This window comes from Branchiostoma lanceolatum, chromosome 4 (assembly GCF_035083965.1).
Source record: "Branchiostoma lanceolatum isolate klBraLanc5 chromosome 4, klBraLanc5.hap2, whole genome shotgun sequence".
In the NCBI taxonomy this organism is placed as follows: Eukaryota; Metazoa; Chordata; class Leptocardii; order Amphioxiformes; family Branchiostomatidae; genus Branchiostoma; species Branchiostoma lanceolatum.
Window position 1 is genome coordinate 301700 of NC_089725.1, and position 21799 is coordinate 323498.

A 21799-nucleotide genomic window follows, 5' to 3' on the forward strand; every position below is an offset into this window, starting at 1 on the left:
CATTAGAGAGAGCTTTGGAAATGGCAATTTTATTTTTGTCAGTTCAATGCCTGACTAACAGTCCTTTCCCAAACAAAATTAATTCAAAGTTTTTACAAGGTAGTGTAACGTTAGCTAAAAGAAAATTATTTGTATGTTTATTGAAAACATCCTTCAACAACGTATTAATATTTTACTGATTTTCATCACATTGATATCAATATTGTTATCATTATCATACTATCAAAGCGTTAAAGCTGGTGTTGTATAATTAACGGTAACAGTTAAAAATAACGTTAAGTAACATTACTTATGCATTTATGTATTTCTATTTTATTCAAAATAGCAATCAATAGATTTTCAGGTGAGGTAAAAAGAGCAGGCACTGTTTTGGTCACTGTGGACAGCCAGCTACACTTTACTTCCGCATTCTACCTTTGTGCATTTTTACCTTCGCCCGAGTTCAGTTTTCCCCTGACCAGAGCTGACCGGTGACCAGTCATGTCTGACCAGTCCCAGTACGTCCTGCCCACGGACTCCCCCGTGGCGCTGCTGGACTGTAAGGCGGCGTTCGGCCTGCTGACCGACCGAGAGAAGCTGTACGCGCACTACCTGTCCCAGGCACGTGTGGATCCGCCCCCCTCCCACCCATTTCATTTTCATTTCATTTTCATTTCATTTTCATTTCATTTTCATTTCATTTTCATTTCATTTCGTTCTTCTTTGTTTTCTTTAAATTCTGTCCTTCAGTCCACTATGGCTGTTTGGACCCTGGACGTATAGAATCTAGTCTCTTTTTATTTACCCCTTTATTTATGCTATGATGAACTTCTGGTTTTAATATCTTGTTGAATCAATTGTCCAATAAGGAGCCTGCATGTGATAAATTGCTTGTGAGGCTGTGCTACGATTGGCCAGCCATCACCCATGATTGACAGGGATTCTGACTGCTCCTCTCACACAGGCATCCTGGTACGGGGGACTGATAGTTTTGCTCCAGACGTCTCCGGAGTCGCCTGGGATCTTTGTGCTGCTGCAGAAGCTGTTCCAGGCGCAGTCTCCCAAACAGCTGGAGCAGGCCGCTACAGCTGCACCTGATGGACCCTCTGAGGAGGAGTTTCAGGTGATACAGCTGTCTAACAATTCAGACAGTTACTTTACTTCAGTCAATCATACCTCTGGTGTTACTTTATCAATTTCATTTGTTTTATATATCATTCAAAAGCATATTTATTATCCTATACAAAGGCTCCCCCTTCAATATGATCATGAATTGATGGGTACGGTTGTGCACCAGGACTGCGTAACCGCCAGAAGAAAGGACCAAAATTTCCCCATATCACATGTCTCACTACAGTTCTTTTGATGATGGACCGTTCATATCATTGGAAAGCTTCTCTGACCGTCCTTTAAAATCATACGCCATTTAATTTGTAACGAGTACGCTTTTGTGTGACAAACAGCAAATCACTTTGTCACGTTTGTGGATGGTGAGATTTTCCTGCCAATATCAAATTTGTGTTGGCAGGGAAATTTGTCAGCTCAGTCTGCTCTGGTGCTCGATCCATGAATGCACGATCATAACAAGTGGGGTACTGTTGGAAAGGGTAACCAAGGGGCCGACTACTCTCTCTTCACAGCCAGGGGCTGAACTGCGAGGAGTCTACAATTGGCGGAGCTAAATCGCAAGAGTCTGTAATGTCAGCCTGTATACAGCACCTAGTAGTGACCTCAATTCGGCAGTATTTTCTCCAGTTGCAGCCATTGGACTGTAGGTTTTGAACCGATCACACCGGGAAGGACCCCTACACGTTTGAATAAGTGCAGTGGGTTCTTTAACATGCTCGATCAAGGTGTGGCTGGTTGTATAATCATTTAGGAATGGAGGATTGTGATTGGTCCTTGGTCTACACAGCCTGGCTATTTGATAATGAAATTTTTCTTAATCGTTTATCCCAAATGCAGACAAAAGGTGTAGATATGGAATTATTGACACTGAAGCAACCAATTCCAATGCTGTTAGAAGTTTTATTGTGATCCCTTCTGTCGGAAGAAACTTTGCATTTTTTTGTAATTTTACCAGTAATTTGCTTGTGATCTGCAGGCCTTGATGGTGTATGCTGCTGGCTTCTACTCCAACATGGGCAACTACAAGTCCTTTGGGGACACCAAGTTCATCCCCGGGCTGCCAGTGGTAGGTCAAGTACAGTCTAGCCATCTAGACAGGGCTGCAGGCTATTAGCTAGCAGGGCGCTAGCTGGACACCATACACTAAAAAAACTAAGAACTTAGACACGCTCCTTTTGCATGGGACACCAGAGGACGCCCTGTTTCCCTGGTAATTAGATCCCGGGGCCTCACCACCACACACACTTCCACTGTTGTTTTTTCCTCATACCAGATACAGGGACAGCATGTAAATTGATTGACATGCAAATCAACCAGGTACGTGTTAATCCATAAAACCCTTTTAGGAAGCTCTGGTTCTGATCATCCCCCCTCCAAATTTTGGATGTGCTTTCTATAAATCCAAGCTAAAAGTCTGAAGGGATGTATGTACTTTATTTGTGAGCACTTAGGCTAGCGATAGACTAGAGCGTTTCTTTGAGTCCACAATGTCTGTTCAAAATGTACATACAATGTACATACATATACATAGAAAGGTTTAGGTACAGTATGTCTACAGTGTGTAAGTGTATACTTTCCGTGAACAAGAATGACTAGTTTTTGATGGAACCATGATTTTATTTTGATTTCACGGATAATATTCATGCAGCTTGCATGTTAAACATTTCTCTAACCTGTACAGGAGAAGTTTAAGGCCGCAGTCTGGTCCAGTGCAGCCTACACGGCCGATCCAGCAGGCACTGAAAAGCTGTGGACGGCCGTGTCAGGACCCCTGTACTCGCTTACAAACAGGGAGAAACAGCTTGGGCTGGGAGACAAGGTTTGTTTTTTGTTGTTCCTCTTTTATTTCCTTCATTTGTTGTTGTTGGTCTCTGTATTAGTCCCTGTCCTTGGTGCTGAACATCAATCTTACCATGCTGTAAATCTGGAAAAGTTCGTGGTGGTTTTATTTTCGCATTTTTTGTGGTGACCTCCACCGTAAAATCACAACACGGCAAATATTGCGTCACTATTAATTGTATTAGGCCTAGAAAAAAATTATCCGGTTACCTGACCAACCCTAGCAAAAACCTGCCTTCCTAATCCTAGCCCTTTTTGGTGTGGATCGCTGGCAAGAGACATAGGAACTTTGATCCGACATCTATGTGGTGAAATTCACAATAGACTTCCTGTATTTCTCACGCAGTTATTAAACAGAAGCTGTACCTCTTTGTTCAGTTGATTGATATACTTGTGCTTGTACAATGTTTATCTGTATAATTACACTATGATGTTGAAAAAAATGTCTTTGTCCTGATGCATTTCAGTTTTACATTGTGAAACTGAATTTGTTTGATTACTTTGGCCAAAATCTAAGAAGAAAAAAGGGGGGTGGCTCTCTAGCTCAACTAGTTACAGCCTCACAGTTGAGCTTCTGGTTCTAATTAATTGCTAACTGGGAGACCTGGGTTCAATCCTTTGTTGGAACATCTCTTCTGGGGCTTTAAGGAGGAACGTAAAATGGGGGTCCCGTGTTTGAGGAGGTGCATTAAGCACGTTAAAGGGAAAGAGCTAGCACCCCCTCCCTGTTAAACATACACTGCTACTGCAACAGCAAGGAAACTTGCTGCCCTATGTGCTACTAGGTTCCAAATGGGTCTGAAGAAATGTAGGAATGAAAATGTTTCTTGCTCCGTCCAGGGTATAACTACCTACTTCTCCCAGAACTGTGGCCTGAAGGATGCTGAAATCGCACAGAAGTTTCTGGATGAACAGGTATGAAAGTTAAATAGTCAGTGAAATTTTAACAGAACAATATTTTTGCTGGAAAGATCTGCGATGTTTATATATATATATAGTATGATACAAAAATATTGCATGCAGTTTCCTGTTTTTTATTTGACTAATGTCATGTTTCTGTATTTTTTAAGACCTTAATACAACTGTATGCTTATCACCATTCACATAATAATATAGTTCTTTCCTGTAGTTCATTACCTTCAATGTTAGCTTATGATATTAGTTTAGTCCCCTTTTGTTTTGTTTTTTGTTATTCTATTATTGAATACATGTAACCATTAATTTTATAAAACATAAGTATGAGCTGCAGAAAGTTGGACTGGTAGGTTTGATCCATACACTATGGTTCAATCCCTTCTCTTTTTGATAAGTGTGATGGGTTCTTTAATGTGCCTGAAATGTGGCTCTTCTCAAACACGAGACCTCCAGCTATACATGTACATCCCATCTGGGAGGACACCCTTAACTGAAGCTAGGTACTCATTTCCATCTGAGTCAAGAGTGAGAAAATAGTTGTAAAGTGCCTTTCCCAAGGATGTTACATCAGGACCTGCTTGAGGCCTAGGGATTCAAACCTAGAACCATTAGAATCTACTAATCTAAGCCAACAGCCCTATCCGTTGGTCGCCTATTGACCTTCCCTGCATAGCGGACTACCCTTGGCATACTTTTCACTCTATTTGGCCGATTTCTACTGTTTTCCCAGCGATCAGCAGAGCCTGGTAGAGGCTACATTGTCACCACACTTCACAGGATGGCTTGCAAACAGAGTAACGGTCACGGCACGAAATCCAGTATTTAAGCATGCTTAAACGCAGCGTAAACGTGACGTTTATTCACTATTTCCGCAACTTAACGACCCCTATACGTCTGCTTAAAGATTGCATTTAAGGTGTCCTTTCCGGAAGTGCGTTAATGTACGTATTGGCACTCATTCACGTGTATTTACGTAACTATTCGACGCGTAAAGGCGTCGTTATGGACAATCTTTCCGTACGTTTACGGAAGATCCAACACGAAAAGTATGCGTTTCTTGAGACCTTTCCGTAACCTTTCGTCCATGTTTATAATCCGTTTTCGTCACGATTTTCTCTACGTTTATGTGCCGTTCACGCAGCCTGAAAGGCAACTTAAAATCATACCTTTCCTCGGTATTTCCGTGACCTTTTAACGACCTTAACGTGCTACAAACGTGGTATCTGCAAGGCGTTTAGGCGTCGTTATGGACAATCTTTCCGTACCTTTACGGAAGATCCAACACGGAAAGTGTAAGTTTCTTGAGACCTTTCCGTAACCTTTCGTCCATGTTTATAATCCGTTTTCGTCACGATTTTCTCTACGTTTATGTGCCGTTCACGCAGCCTGAAAGGCAACTTAAAATCATACCTTTCCTCGGTATTTCCGTGACCTTTTAACGACCTTAACGTGCTACAAACGTGGTATCTGCAAGGCGTTTAGGCGTCGTTATGGACAATCTTTCCGTACCTTTACGGAAGATCCAACACGGAAAGTGTAAGTTTCTTGAGACCTTTCCGTAATCTTTCGTCCATCTTTATAATCTATTTCCGTTACGATCTCCTTACGTTTATGTGCCGTTCACGCAGCCTGAAAGACTACCTAAAGCTATACCTTTCCTAGTGTTTTCCGTTGCCTTTTTATGAGCTTAACGTGCTAAAAACACGAGCTAAACGTGCTAAAAACACGAGCTTAACGTGCTAAAACGTAGTCTCTACAATAAGTTTCCTTTTCATTATACAGTATCTAGTTTGATCCTTTACTTAACTTGCTACGGATGGCTTAACCATTCCGAACCCTTACATATACAGGTAAATATGGATATGAAAGGCAACAGGGCCGGTAAAAGTTTAGAACAATTTATTTGAAAGATGATAACACTGCACAAAAACATGTTACGCCATTATAGCGAGACCCCTCCCCACCTTAACGAATATACACATACAAAACGGAATAAATGATTTCTTACATGGATAGCTAGTTTCATTAAACAATGTCACCTTATCATTAATAAACTATTCAGGCTATTCCTTACTCCAACTACTAACTATTACAATGTGCTTCAAAGTTTTAACCCTAGCTAACTATTACATCGACACCAAAACGTAACCTCTAAAACTAACTAACCCTACGTCTAACTTTTCTTCCCTCCCGTGTCTTATTAGCCTTTACCAGGCCCCGCGGATCGCTAGGAAAATAGTAGAAATTGGCCAAATAGAGTGAATTGTAACAGTACAATCATTCTGGTTTGAATAACACTTACTAGGTACTTGCGGTTACGTCATCGGTCGTCATATTCTAACTTGTACTTGACGCGGTCAACGAGGGATCAATCTCACATTGTCGGTAGATTCTCCCTTCACCATTTTGCGACATTTCCAAGTCCACGATTCCGGTCCCAGTGTTGGGCGAGACGACAGGGGTAGTTCCTATCAAGACAGGTAGACAGGTTCCGATTTCACTCACGCTAATCTCCAAGCAGATCTATAGGTTGCATCAAGACCGTATCAAACTGGCAGAGAAAGTACTTGGATTGCTATACATACAAGCTCCTTCTTCCAGTTGGATACGGTCTTTGCAATCCATTGGGCCTGGTTGGAGGCTAACTCACGCCGTTGTTTAACCGTTGTCTCCAGTGGTACCGGGTGGATTTGGAGATACAACGAAGTCCCGAATCGCGTGCCCGCGTTCAGCATCTCCACCCTCCTTGGTTTCACCCAGGAAGTATAATCCTATGAAACCTCCTTGGTTTCACCAAGTTGTACAGGCTGGTGTCCTTGTCCCAGCTTTACGTTTTTCCGTCGGGGTTCCGGGTGGTAAGAACAACGTTGTGGCCATAACTTGTGGGTTGAAACGACTGAGTTCAAACTTCCTTCATGAGCTGTCTTCGCTGTAAAAAAATAACTGTCTCTGGGATATACGGTTAATTTGAAAAAGCCACCCTTTTCTCTGATTGGGTAATGCCCTGTCACATGGCATTCCACTAGTAAATATGGAGATGTTGCATTACCATCTCAACGTACCGCCCCAGCTTGTTTACGACTTCACACTGTATAAATTTGCAGTTGAAAAGCAGACGTCCTTGCGTTTCGCTTTCGCCCCGAACACAACAACTGACCCGAGCGACAATAGAAAATACTGTTAGCGGCGATCTTTCTAGAAGTTACTTGTAGATTATAAAAAGGAAAACTGCGTGAGAACACGCGTTATTTGATGATTTTTGATACAAAAAAAGGAACAAATACACAAAGCTGCCAAAACGTGCCGGCGGCGCGGTCTCGATCCGCGGACTGAGCCAATTTGTGCGGCGGCCAAAGACAGTATGCCCGCCGACCTATAGATTTTCAATCCGGGGGAGTTGTTAGCTCAATGTTCCGCGTTGTTTTCTAAAACTGAGAGCACCGTCAACCCAGCCTAAAGGTAACAGAAGGTTAACGGAAAGGTAAAAATAACGGCGAGGATAAACGCTCGCTTTCAGACAGCTTTTCTCTACCTAAACATAAGTGTGGGTTGTGTAAACTGAGCCTATGTGTAACGAAAAGATAGAAATAACTGCGAGGGAAAACGCCCGCTTTCCGACAGCTTTTCTCTACCTAAACATAAAAGGGGGGAGGTCTCCCCCCTTCTAAGTAAACCGCGCCTAAAGGTAAGGGAAGGATGTCGGAAAGGTAGAAACAAGGAGGTTAAAATAGGATTTTAACCTCCTTGGTAGAAATAACTGCTAGGAATAAACATAAGAGTGGGTTATGTAAACAAAACCTATATGCAACGGAAGGATATCGGAAAGATAGAAATAACTGCGAGGGAAAACGCCCGCTTTCCGGCAGCTTTTCTCTACCTAAACATAAAAGGGGGGAGGTCTCCCCCCTTCTATGTAAACCGAGCCTAAAGGTAACGGAAGGATATCGGAAAGGTAGAAATAACTGCGAGGGAAAACGCCCGCTTTCCGACAGCTGTTCTCTACCTAAAAATAAAAGGGGGGAGGTCTCCCCCCTTCTATGCAAACATAACCTATATGTAACGGAAGGATATCGGAAAGGTAGAAATAACTGCGAGGGAAAACGCAGGCTTTTCGACAGCTTTTCTCTACCTAAACATAAAAGGAGGAGGTCTGCCCCCTTCTATGCAAACCGAACCTATATGTAACGGAAGGATGTTGGAAAGGTAGAAATAACTGCGAGGGAAAACGCCCGCTTTCCGGCAGCTTTTCTCTACCTAAACATAAAAGGGGGAGGTCTCCCCCCTTCTATGTAAACCGAGCCTAAAGGTAACCGAAGGATACCGGAAAGGTAGAAATAACTGCGAGGGAGAACGCCCGCTTTCCGACAGCTTTTCTCTACCTAAACATAAAAGGGGGGAGGTCTCCCCCCCTTCTATGCAAACCGAACCTATATGTAACGGAAGGATATTGGAAAGGTAAAAATAACTGCGAGGGAAAACGCCCGCTTTCCGGCAGCTTTTCTCTACCTAAACATAAAAGGGGGGAGGTCTCCCCCCTTCTATGTAAACCGAGCCTAAAGGTAACGGAAGGATGTCGGAAAGGTAAAAATAACTGCGAGGGAAAACGCCCGCTTTCCGGCAGCTTTTCTCTACCTAAACATAAAAGGGGGGAGGTCTCCCCCCTTCTATGTAAACCGAGCCTAAAGGTAAGGGAAGGATGTCGGAATGGTAAAAATAACTGCGAGGGAAAACGCCCGCTTTCCGGCAGCTTTTCTCTACCTAAACATAAAAGGGGGGAGGTCTCCCCCCTTCTATGTAAACCGAGCCTAAAGGTAACGGAAGGATGTCGGAAAGGTAGAAATAACTGCGAGGGAAAACGCCCGCTTTCCGGCAGCTTTTCTCTACCTAAACATAAAAGGGGGGAGATACCTTAGAATATAACTGCTGTTTTTTGTAAGCTGTAGCATAAACACGGATAAAAGAAGATCAACTCGAAGATAGGTATGGACTGTATGTCTAATTTTGCTACAAAGTAGACGTACAATGTGCATGCACATGCATGGTGCGTTGTTTAAAAAAGAAACTTATGAGAAATGACTTAAGCGGGATCGGTGTTTACTGCAAATGGGTGTATCTTAAAGATCGAAGACCGTTTCGGGTATACCAGCTTTTCTCCAAGAATCTAAAAATTGAGGCACTATTAGTCCCCAGGAGAGAATATATCTGCTTGGAGAATATATTGGTTACTGATGTACCATAATGTTTCATCTATACGATGTATATAAGGATGCTTAAAGTCCATGGAAAGATATAGCATGCATTTAATTCATGTTAACGAACGCGGAAAGGTTGCGGAAAGCTCAAATCTTACTTTCAGCGACATTAACGGCCCCGTAAACTCTGCTGAAATATTTCCCGACCTTTAATTCTTGTTTCCGTCAGTCGGAAAGTTTGCTTAAATATTCGATTTCGTGCTGTGGGTTGGCTTACGACCAACTCCCATCATAAACAGATCTTTAACCTTGCCGGCAACAAAAGGAAGTGGAAGAAACTACGACAGTCACCTGAGCCACAGCCGACCGATGATGGTGAATCCATTATTGCATATTTTACTCTTTTTTCCTTCCCAGAAAATCAGCCCATACAACACCAGGTTGTTCAAGACCAAAGAAGGATATGAAGTACGACTGGCATCCTCAGCCACATCAGGTATGAATTAAGTGGCATTTTTTTGCTTTAGAATCGTTCAAAAAAGAAAAGATGAAACGTTGGTAAGGCCTTGGAAAAAAATGTTTTTCTGGTTATGGTTGGTCGCTGGCAAGGGACATGAAATTTTGAATCTGACATCGGAGTGATAAAATTGAAAACAGACTCCCTGAATTTCACACTCTATTAACAGATGAGGGCTTTCAACAGTTGATGTAAGAATGTGTAGTAAACAAATTGTACTTATTTGTTAGAAATGCCAGTGCCTAATACATTTCAGTATACGCAACTAAATTTGTTGGATGGAACACTTTGGCCGAAATCTAAAACAGAATAATCAAAAAACAGAATCCCTACCTACCGACCTTATTTTTTTCAGGACCCAAACCGTAAGCACCATTTTTCCCCTAGTCCTGTCAAGGGTGAAACAGAACCTGGAATGAAAGTACAAGTAATATGATAGTTCTCAGCAATCATTGTTTTTAGCGTGGCTTGAACTTGAAAACCTCCTGTCTCACCCCCAGATTCTCCAGTGGAGGGCATGAAGGATGACGTGCAGTTCCCCTCGGGTCAGATAGATGGCGCTAACTTCACAGTCAAGAGGGGAGACTATGCACCGCTCATGGAGAAAGTGGTGCATAACCTTAAACTGGCCAAGGTAAAATACATGTCTAAAATACATGCGGACTCCAGGAAGAATGGTGTGAAATTTATGTAACACTGACATGTCTAACATGGAAACAAATGTTACAAGACTTAGTGATAGTACGAGCTTTATTTAGATGTCTTCTAGACATAATTTCAAAGAGTGTATTGTACTGTAACAAAAGTATTTTTCTCAAAAGTTAAATTTATTTGGACCCATTTTAGTTCATTTACATGTAGTTGTTAGTTGTAAATTAAGAACAAATTATTATGGTTTGATATCATAACTTTGACTTTGAATTTAGACGAGAAAGGTTATGGATAATTTTGAACATGCCATTCTGTTGCAAAATTATGAATACCTATGTAAATGTGATATTTTTGGTATTTTTCTCTGGAATTTAAATGTAATTTGGACCCATTTTAATTCATTTAGTTGTCAGTTGTAAGTTAAGAACAAATAATCAAGGTTTGATATCAATGGCATAACGGTGACTTTGAATTTAAATGAAAGTATATGGATAAAACTGAACATACCATCTATTGTACAACAAGAATAGCATAACCCTCTCACAAATATTGTTGTGTAATTTTATTAATTGGTGTTTCCAACATAAACCAATAGTTGAAGAACAGCACAACTTTGAGTTTACAGATAACAAATTCAATGACAAGTCGCAAGGGGTATGGACAATTTGGTTATCTGTAGAAACTTGAAAATTTATTCGTTTAAATCTAGATCCAGTATGTTAGGATAATGTTAGCTAAATACAAAATAGTAGGAAAATTAATCCGATTTCATATTCGTTTTCAGAGCAATGCAGCTAACCCCAGTGAGGAGAAAATGCTAACAGAATATGCAAGGAGCTTCACCATTGGCTCAATCGACGCTCACAAGGACGGGTCGCGCCACTGGATCCAGGACAAGGGACCAATAGTGGAGAGGTGAGATAATTATCTTCTTTGGTTTGGTTCAAGATTTTTGCATGTAAATCTATTTTCCAGGCAGCTACAGTACAGGCCATGAAATACACATCCAAATTTTCAAGTTGTTCCTCACAACACTGCGTAACAGACTGGTGTGGAAAGTTATGCAGATTACATTGTAACTACGTCCTTCTGCCATTGCACAACTATTGCAAAACCTGCTGGCCCCATTGAAACGTCATGGGAAACTTTTCTAGAGTCCCACAAAAAGACCAGAATCTTATGCAAGAATCATTAAAATTATCTAAAGCCATGTTGTTGTTAGTAGTATGTAATTGAGCCAATTATTTATTACGGCTTCAAAATGCTTTTACAATAAACCATTTTTTCACTTCAGTACTTCATCTTTATTTACTTTCATTCCTTTATTTATTTTCACTGATTTCATTCATTGTGATTCATTCGTTTTGATTGACGGTTTTCATTCATTCAATGACATTTACTTGCATTTTGCTTTCAGTATTTTCTCCTATATTTCTATTGATTTCATTAATTTATTTTCATTTCTTTATTTCCATTCTCTTCTATCTTCATTGTCATTGATTGCCCTGACCATTGATGCATGTTTCCAGCTACATCGGGTTCATCGAGAGTTACCGCGACCCGTTCGGCGTGCGCGGGGAGTTCGAAGGGTTCGTTGCCATGGTGAATAAGCAGATGAGCGCCAAGTTTGCGTCGCTGGTGGGTGCGGCGGAGGACCTCCTCCCCCTGCTCCCCTGGCCCGCTGAGTACGAGAAGGACAGGTTCCTCCGACCTGACTTCACCTCCTTAGACATCCTGACGTTTGGAGGGAGCGGGATCCCCGCGGGAATCAACATACCAAACTGTGAGGACTTTTATTTCTGAATCAACGTACCAAACTGTGAGGACTTTTATTTTTGAATCAACGTACCAAACTGTGAGGACTTTTATTTCTGAATCAACGTACCAAACTGTGAGGACTTTTATTTTTGAATCAACGTACCAAACTGTGAGGACTTTTATTTCTGAATCAACGTACCAAACTGTGAGGACTTTTATTTTTGAATCAACGTACCAAACTGTGAGGACTTTTATTTCTGAATCAACGTACCAAACTGTGAGGACTTTTATTTCTGAATCAACGTACCAAACTGTGAGGACTTTTATTTTTGAATCAACGTACCAAACTGTGAGGACTTTTATTTCTGAATCAACGTACCAAACTGTGAGGACTTTTATTTTTTAATCAACGTACCAAACTGTGAGGACTTTTATTTCTGAATCAACGTACCAAACTGTGAGGACTTTTATTTCTGAATCAACATACCAAACTGTGAGGACTTTTATTTTTGAACTGTATATCTAGCGTGAACTCGCAAAATTCCACTGTATAAGTAGCTATCTCACTGGACTGCACCAAATTGTGAGAGGAGTTCTCAACGTGATGCCTTTTTATTTTCTATATTGGAAATATTTTGGAAACTTAAGAAAAATTGGCAAAATGGTGCGATAAGCGCAAAATGGAACAACCGCTGCAGATCTCTTTTTGATGAGTCTTAATCATGGTACAGTGGTTTTTAATTGGACATCACTGTGATTTCCAATAAAGTTATCTTGTACCTAGCCTGATTTGGAACCAAAACTGAGAAGGTGACAATCCGGGCGCGACCATTTTTTGTTTGTAGAGGTCACGTATTCTAATTTCCTAGCTCAATTTGGCGCTGTTCAGTGAGATACCCCAGCTTCTCTCCCACTTAATCCTAAGACCACAAGATGAAGTACTGTTAATTTAAAAGTGAAAGTCATGAGCATGATTTTTAAGCCGTGCTTGTGTTTTATCGCATGATCAGACGACGACATCCGTCAGAGCGAGGGATTTAAGAACGTGTCGCTGGGAAACGTGCTGAACGCGCAGTACGCCTCGGATTCCCCCGACAAGGTCACCTTCCTCGGCCCCAAGGACAGGGAGATCTTCATGAAATACAAGGTCAGATTTGTGCATAATCAAAATTGTTTTGAGCGTGTACATGTACATGTAGGTGTGTCTGTACAGGGCTCCAAATCTAATTTTGGAAAAACATGACAATCTAACCTAAAAATCTAGGTGCACAGAAAAGTAAATAGAATGTCAGCAAAACAAAATTGCAAAGTTTAACCTTACTGCCCTATTCAGAACTGGAGTCTTAGAATTCTATAGCTACATGTAACTTCAAAATTTCAAACAATCTCTTTTACACTAAATGTCAAAAATACCTAGACCTGTTTTTTAGGGTAGGTTACCCTACACAAATATTCGGGTGTACAAAAGTGGACATTCACCCAGTATTTCCAGCCCTGCCGTCTATCAGGGGTTTCCCCAATTTTGTGGTCAGAAGAAGTTAAGAAGGTCTGGATGAATTGTGATGATATTTGGTATGTGGATAGGTCTTGGTAAGACAAAGGTCAATAGACTCAATACCCATTTTGGGCCTCCTGGTTTCTTTCCTTGGTGCTGCGACAGAACTTCCGTTTTGTATTTGTATTACAGTTACTCATAAAGATCTACTTTATATAACTTACATAAGAGATCTACTCCAGAGGCACACTCCCCAGACTGGACTGCCAAAGAAAGACTTCCTAAAGATTCCTTCTAGTTTGCATTCCCTAGGGAATGTGTTTGTTCATAGACAACATAAATCCAGAAGCTATATGCATGGATCCATTATATAGGTGTCAGCGAAACAAAGGAAAGGTTGATTGGTGGGCTACTTGTGGATTTCTATGGTACTGCAGCAAAACCAGTGTCCGTATCCCAAGGTTTTGAACATGCAAGGCCGCAAGGGTATTGAGTTTTAGGAGGCCGATAGCTCTTAGTGGTATAGTGTGCTCCCTAGGAGCTTTCCTGGAACTGCAGGGGCTGACCATGAAAGAAGAAGTTCATGGATTGTCCTGATTTTTGGTATAAAGATAGTGTTGTTTGTTTGAAACAAATTAAACACACTTAGATAATGACCAACTTTGTGCAGGTGCCATCATTCGAGGTGCAGGTTGGTCTGCATGAGCTGTTGGGACACGGGAGCGGCAAGCTGTTCAAGAAGGAAGCTGACGGAACGTTCAACTTTGACACAGAGAACGTCAAACACACCGAGACTGGGGAAAAGGTACAGCTTTGTGACAAGCACTTTTGGGCAATACAAACTGCAAAATAATCTATTTATGGGGTTAGCCAGAAGAGAGAAGGTTACACAAATTCAATACCTTCTCAATACCCCAGGGATTACGGTTGCTGCATTTCAGTAGATCTCTCTAAATTCACCATATTCACCCTAAGGCCACACCAATCTAATTTCTTGGTTAACGGATTTTTATTTTCCAAAATAAAAAAAATTTAGAAAAAAAAATTCAGGAAAACAGAAGGCTGGGCCAGCCTTCTGTTTTCAGGATTTTTTTTTTTCTAAAAATTTGAAGATAAAAATCCGTTAACCAAGAAATTAGATCGGTGACTGTGGCCTAACAACAGAATTAGATAATTTTCTTTCAGAGCTGTAACAGTTGACAGATAAAATTACATGACATCAGGATGTCAACGCAGCCACAAAATGTCCACCAAATAAAGTGACGCCATTTGAAATGCTCCTCAAAATGACCATGAAAAGCATTTTAGCCAGTAAAACTTCCTGATCATTTGACATACTAGTATTTTGATAATAGGAAGATTCAGTAACTCCTGTCAGGGAACAGAATCACATTCACTCATAGATCAGCACCAAGGACATTACCCTCCAATATTATTTTTGGTGTTTTATGAGTAAAGTTACTTCTGTTTATCATAAATGTCATTATTTCAAACCCTGGCCATACAAAAGACTTAAAAATTCTACTTAGCACTTAGAATGAGTAGGGTAGTCGAACAGTGGTTTGTTCATTTCTTGCCCATAGAGCAGCAAGTGTCCTTGCTGTTTCAGTAGCAGGGTATGTTTTTAAAGGTAGAGTTAGCTATTCCTTCTGCTTTAATCTGCTTGAGGCACCTCCTTGACTCCCATTTTTTGTCTCTTCTGAAAGACGGGTGCAGCCCCGGCAACCGAGATGCCATTCTCAGGAATGAACCGGGGTCTCCCAATTAGCGTAGTGATTGGAACCAGGAGCTCAACTGTGTATGAGGCTGGTATCAGTTGAGCTTATATAGCAACATTCCTGTGAAACTGAGTGAACTAGGCCATCATACGTTTTTGTCACTAAACCAGAACGTTTCCTGACAGATCTCCAGCTGGTACCAGGCCGGGGAGACCTGGGACTCCAAGTTTCCTGTCATCTCCTCCTCGTATGAAGAGTGCCGTGCGGAATGTGTGGGCATCTACCTCAGCCCTAACCCACAGGTATGTGTGGCATCTACCTCAGCCCTAACCCACAGGTATGTGTGGCATCTACCTCAGCCCTAACCCACAGGTATGTGTGGCATCTACCTCAGCCCTAACCCACAGGTATGTGTGGGCTCTACCTCAGCCCTAACCCACAGGTACATTGTATGTGTGGCATCTACCTCAGCCCTAACCCACAGGTATGTGTGGGCTCTACCTCAGCCCTAACCCACAGGTATGTGTGGGCTCTACCTCAGCCCTAACCCACAGGTATGTGTGGCATCTACCTCAGCCCTAACCCACAGGTATGTGTGGCATCTACCTCAGCCCTAACCCACAGGTATGTGTGGGCTCTACCTCAGCCCTAACCCACAGGTACATTGTATGTGTGGCATCTACCTCAGCCCTAACCCACAGGTATGTGTGGGCTCTACCTCAGCCCTAACCCACAGGTATGTGTGGCATCTACCTCAGCCCTAACCCACAGGTATGTGTGGGCTCTACCTCAGCCCTAACCCACAGGTATGTGTGGCATCTACCTCAGCCCTAACCCACAGGTATGTGTGGCATCTACCTCAGCCCTAACCCACAGGTATGTGTGGGCATCTACCTCAACCCTAACCCACAGGTATGTGTGGGCTCTACCTCAGCCCTAACCCACAGGTATGTGTGGCATCTACCTCAGCCCTAACCCACAGGTATGTGTGGCATCTACCTCAGCCCTAACCCACAGGTATGTGTGGCATCTACCTCAGCCCTAACCCACAGGTATGTGTGGCATCTACCTGAGCCCTAACCCACAGGTATGTGTGGGCTCTACCTCAGCCCTAACCCACAGGTATGTGTGGGCTCTACCTCAGCCCTAACCCACAGGTATGTGTGGGCTCTACCTCAGCCCTAACCCACAGGTATGTGTGGGCTCTACCTCAGCCCTAACCCACAGGTACTGGTGGCTGTGTGTTTCTGTGTTTGCAACTTAAGGTAGCAGAACACAGTATTTTGCCTATGGGGATTTACATGGTTAAGGACCCCAAAGTGAGAAGGTTTGACGCCTCAAAATTTATAGCTGGATGCAGAAGGAAATTACAAGAATTGAATATGTTTGACTTCAGGGTACAATCTGCAAGATTTGTGAAAATGAGCTAAAGTTTGCCTGCTCATTCTCTTTTAAAAGCCACTTTTATGTGACCCCTAGCCGAGGTCATCATACTGCAGCCGAGGCACAGCAGTATCCCGGCGCAAATTTATGAAGGCCAAAACAAACATCGTAATCTCGCTCATACAGTCTAAAGACTGACACGTTCCTCTACAATTTTACCAGTTTCTGCCTGCTAATGTGCACAGACGAATCTCAACGGTGTTGTCAAGTTCTGGAATGCACTACATACTTCATACCCGTACTACTATTGACCAAGGGGGGTCGTGGGGAAATGGTTATGCTACCTTGAAAGCATGACAGTCATGCTTTCAACCTTGAGGAACGTGTCAGTCTTGAGACTTATCCAAGCGTCTGAGATCTTTGACCTCTTGTTGTCTTGTTGTCTCAGGTTCTTAAGATTTTTGGCCATGAAGGCCAAGAGGCAGAGGACATCATGTACATCAACTGGCTGAACATGGTGCGCGCAGGTGTGGTGGCACTGGAGTTCTACACACCTCAGACTGTAGCATGGAGACAGGTTAGTTAGTTAGTTAGTTAGTTAGTTAACATGGTGCGTGCAGGTGTGGTGGCACTGGAGTTCTACACACCTCAGACTGCAGCATGGAGACAGGTTAGTTAGTTAGTTAGTTAGTAAGTTGGTTAGTTAGTTAGTTAGTTAGTTAGTTAGTTAGTTAGTTAACATGGTGCGTGCAGGTGTGGTGGCACTGGAGTTCTACACACCTCAGACTGCAGCATGGAGACAGGTTAGTTAGTTAGTTAGTTAGTTAACATGGTGCGTGCAGGTGTGGTGGCACTGGAGTTCTACACACCTCAGACTGCAGCATGGAGACAGGTTAGTTAGTTAGTTAGTTAGTAAGTTGGTTAGTTAGTTAGTTAGTTACAGAATACTAAAAAAAAGCGATATAACCTTTGTTTAATGTAGGCTTGTTTAAAATTTTGAAGTCAGTTATAGAACTACAGAAGCAGAAGGGTTTGTGTGTTTTGCTGACATTCTGTACTTCATTTTATGTTGTACATCCAAAATTCATTCTGTGCACCTAAATTTCTAGGTTAGGTACACCAGTGCACCTGTTCCCTAAAATAATTTCTAGCCATGGATGTTGTTGGAAGTTTAATTGTTCCCTGCCAGGCTCACATGTGGGCGAGGTTAAAGTTGACTTGTTCCCTGCCAGGCTCACATGTGGGCGAGGTTAAAGTTGACTTGTTCCCTGCCAGGCTCACATGTGGGCGAGGTTAAAGTTGACTTGTTCCCTCCCAGGCTCACATGTGGGCGAGGTTAAAGTTGACTTGTTCCCTGCCAGGCTCACATGTGGGCGAGGTTAAAGTTGACTTGTTCCCTGCCAGGCTCACATGTGGGCGAGGTTAAAGTTGACTTGTTCCCTCCCAGGCTCACATGTGGGCGAGGTTAAAGTTGAATTGTTCCCTCCCAGGCTCACATGTGGGCGAGGTTAAAGTTGAATTGTTCCCTCCCAGGCTCACATGTGGGCGAGGTTAAAGTTGAATTGTTCCCTGCCAGGCTCACATGTGGGCGAGGTTAAAGTTGAATTGTTCCCTGCCAGGCTCACATGTGGGCGAGGTTAAAGTTGACTTGTTCCCTGCCAGGCTCACATGTGGGCGAGGTTAAAGTTGACTTGTTCCCTGCCAGGCTCACATGTGGGCGAGGTTAAAGTTGACTTGTTCCCTCCCAGGCTCACATGTGGGCGAGGTTAAAGTTGACTTGTTCCCTGCCAGGCTCACATGTGGGCGAGGTTAAAGTTGACTTGTTCCCTGCCAGGCTCACATGTGGGCGAGGTTAAAGTTGACTTGTTCCCTCCCAGGCTCACATGTGGGCGAGGTTAAAGTTGAATTGTTCCCTCCCAGGCTCACATGTGGGCGAGGTTAAAGTTGAATTGTTCCCTCCCAGGCTCACATGTGGGCGAGGTTAAAGTTGAATTGTTCCCTGCCAGGCTCACATGTGGGCGAGGTTAAAGTTGAATTGTTCCCTCCCAGGCTCACATGTGGGCGAGGTTCGTGATCCTCCAAGTCCTGCTGGAGGCCAGAGAAGACTTTGTGACGGTCACACAGACCCAGGGGCAGGATGGGAAGCCTGATATCATGATCACCATGGACCGGAGTAAGATCCTCACGGTCGGGAAGCCAGCCATCGGTGCCTTTCTGCGCAAACTTCAGGTACGGTTCCTACTTGTTTGGCCAGGCTGATTGAATTATATCGATGACAATTCCCCTGGCCAACCCAAAACTAATGCGAGTGAATTGCGGAAAAAAATGAAGAACTTTGCCTTTATTATGAAATCTATAGGTGGTCACAAACTTTTAACACACAAAAAGAGGTATACCAAACAATACGTTCTTGATTTTTTGTTCTTCCACATCTTTAATTTCTGACAACTTCACTCATTTATACCTATCATCCATTTTTTTGTTCTTGCAATAAACGCCATACATTTGCTCATATATTGTGTGCAATAACAGAGTATGGCTGCAAACTGTTTGGTGGGAAAAAAGACAAAAATAGATGTGCCGGCGAATGTCATCCATATAATCAAGTCAGTGTGGCTTTATAATATGAGTAATCCTTTTTGATACAGAATGTCATGTAATGTGCATGTACATGTATGTCTACAGGCAAACTGTACTGAGGACTTTCAGGCACTTGGGATAATGTGCTGACCACCACCCCCCACCCCCGGACGGACAACAGTTAGTTACTGTACTAAAATCAACAGTAGCTAATTGAACTATTGGCACAAAACTTCGTCTTGAATTAATCTTCTTTTAAAGACTACTTCAAGACATCCTAAATTGTCTTAACCTCATTAACATACCTATTCAGAGTTTTGGTATAAAAACTGGTGTTCTCGGTCCTATCGTTAGTCACTGACGAAAGACAGTGGATGCTGTCTGAAACGTCTGACTGTTTCAAAACTTTATCCAGTTGCTTGAGTAATTATTTTTGGTGTATTGAGGACCACCACTGTAAAACAGACATTTTAGTGTTTCCTTTGGATTTTTTTCTAACCCAGGCCGTACAAATCTTGTTTATGGTGCCACTAGTCCACTCAGTAACCCTTCCCTTCAAGTCCATTGAGCGGTCACAATTAACAGATTTGATTGCACATTAGTTGAACAAATATTGCCATCACTGTGCCTGTGAGTACTGCTGATTAATATAGTAAACTCACCGGACCTGAACTGGACTTGTCAAAATGTTTAGGTCCAAGTCCAAAAAAAACTAAATGTCAAAAACCAGGTTCAGTATTGCCAAATTTCTTGCTTATTTTCTACTTATTTGTTCTAAACCATTTGAATCTGGACCTGAACCTGAGTTTAGGTAGAGTGCTCATGCACTGTAAGTGTACAAAAAGCTGATGCTAATTGAAAATAAAAGTAAGTCAGGGGAAATATATGACACTGCTTTGTTTGCCACAAAAAAAAATATTAAAAAAGATTGCATTTTTCTCCCAAGAATAAAGATCAAGGAAACATTTTGTCTTCCTGGAACTCAAGAAATAAAGATTAACATAATTGTTTAACATTGATTACATTTTTAACAGTTGTGGTTTACATTTCCTAAGACCCCGTTCAGATTAAGCCCAGCATAGCCGGTTGAATTAGATTGAAGAGTTACCCGGCTAATACATGTAGTATAGTTGACTGTACATGTACTAATGTACTAATTGTGGTGCTATACTAAAAGCTGTCACTAGGGGGCACTTCACATTGTATGAGTACATGTAGGGCATCCAAGACCAAGGCTACTGTCTAGTAATGTGAAAAATGTATGTCACCCCATGAACAATTAACATTCAAGAGAAAATTCTTGGTGTTCTTACTGAGTGTATGAAATATGAGCCTACGGGCTATTAACACTATCATAATGGTAGCTACACAAGTGGACAATTCGTGTGGTTACATAGATAATGCAACACTGCGTTTTCCGCATCACTGTGAAAATCACCGTGATGTATTCTTTTAATGTCATACCCACAAAAAAAAAAAAAACGTTTAATTTAAATGGGAAATGCGTTAAACTTTGAACAATCAGATGAAAGCCGGTGGGATACAAGTACATGATTGTAGAGTCCCATGGATGGGGTACCCTACAAAATAAGTCTGGTCCGGAACACCCGTATTGAATGTTATCCAGCCCAAGTAGACATAATTTCCTATATTTCAGGTGTACAAGTCCACTGCGGACTACCCTTCAGCTAAGGCCATGTATGACAAGTACTCCCTAGTGAGTGAAGAGGGGAGCCACAAGTGGCTGACTCTCAGGGACGTCGTCCTGGCTCGCAAACAACCCAGGAAGATGTTCGTCCAAGTCAACACAACTGTCAAAGGTAGCTTCACCTCAAAATGTTACTGAAATCAACTTTTTATACTACATGACTTTGTGCCATGCAGGTATGATTGACTTTTGTTGTTCCTGCAGACAACAAGGTAGATATGCAGGAGTATGAGGCCACCACAGCCGGCCTGATCCAGTCATTTGCAGACCGTTTCCCGAAGGAGGCAGGAGTGGAGAAGATTGTGGCAGAACTGTGGGAGAAAGACAGGCCCTACTTCAGCTAAATTCCAGTCCGAAAACTTCAAGTTAGGTGTAGATGTTGCACTGTGGCAGAAATGTGGAGAGTTCACATGTCTCGTATTTTTCTTTCATGTATCAGTGCTGGAAGCTTCCAATAAAAGGATTCAAAGTTGTCTGCGAAAACAAACTTTTCATCTTCACCAGTGTATAATCATGGCAACTTCTTTCATTTCTACAACCTTACTCGGATTATACTTAAAGTTTATTTTTACGTGCAGGAATTAACATATAATTCAAAGCTCATTTGGCATGTTTGTTGATGGTGGAATTTTTTTTAAAGTCTGTTTTCTAAAATCCGGAGACTTCTGTGCACAGTTTGGAACTGTTGTTAAGAACCGAGGTGTAAGGTTATGTACAAGGGCCCAGGCATTGAATGTGTTTGGTTCTTTGAAATAAAACTAATCAGGACATGGTGTTCAACACCAGCATTGATTAATATGGTGACTCATTCTTTTCTCATATTCAGTCAGATGTTATGCCCAGGGTTTAGTTCATTCTCAGTATTCTATGCACTTTTATTTAATCATAATGGTACATGTATTTTTGAACGACGCGACCCTTTAGAAAATACTCTAT

General features: G+C 42.1%; 1 protein-coding gene across 4 annotated transcripts; it reads left to right on the forward strand.

Moving 5' to 3' along the window:
• Window positions 1–369: 369 nt before the first annotated feature.
• On the forward strand, window positions 370–21659 carry LOC136432157 (dipeptidyl peptidase 3-like). 4 transcript variants are annotated; one of them, XM_066423171.1, is made up of 17 exons: window positions 374–600; window positions 944–1102; window positions 2084–2173; window positions 2789–2926; window positions 3787–3861; window positions 9471–9549; window positions 10071–10204; window positions 11006–11136; window positions 11751–12004; window positions 12990–13126; window positions 14145–14279; window positions 15378–15494; window positions 17024–17102; window positions 17418–17467; window positions 18625–18804; window positions 20813–20975; window positions 21068–21659. In XM_066423171.1, the coding sequence occupies exons 1-17, from the start codon at window positions 481–483 to the stop codon at window positions 21205–21207; spliced, it is 2181 nt and encodes a 726-aa protein (XP_066279268.1). In that variant the 5' UTR covers window positions 374–480; the 3' UTR covers window positions 21208–21659. The 4 variants fall into 4 exon arrangements, with proteins under 4 accessions (XP_066279270.1, XP_066279269.1, XP_066279268.1 ...); XM_066423170.1 differs by lacking the exon at window positions 17418–17467 and having other exon boundaries at window positions 375–600; window positions 17024–17152; XM_066423173.1 differs by lacking the exons at window positions 18625–18804; window positions 20813–20975; window positions 21068–21659 and adding an exon at window positions 17765–17887 and having other exon boundaries at window positions 370–600.
• The last annotated feature ends 140 nt before the right edge of the window (window positions 21660–21799 follow it).

Bases quoted from the DNA above. Each gene is read 5' to 3' on its own strand.
- LOC136432157 (XM_066423171.1), top strand. From the start codon at position 481: ATGTCTGACCAGTCCCAGTACGTCCTGCCCACGGACTCCCCCGTGGCG. The intron at 2,174-2,788 runs GTAGGTCAAGTA...TAACCTGTACAG, and splicing joins TCATCCCCGGGCTGCCAGTG to GAGAAGTTTAAGGCCGCAGT. The intron at 15,495-17,023 runs GTATGTGTGGCA...TTGTTGTCTCAG, and splicing joins ACCTCAGCCCTAACCCACAG to GTTCTTAAGATTTTTGGCCA.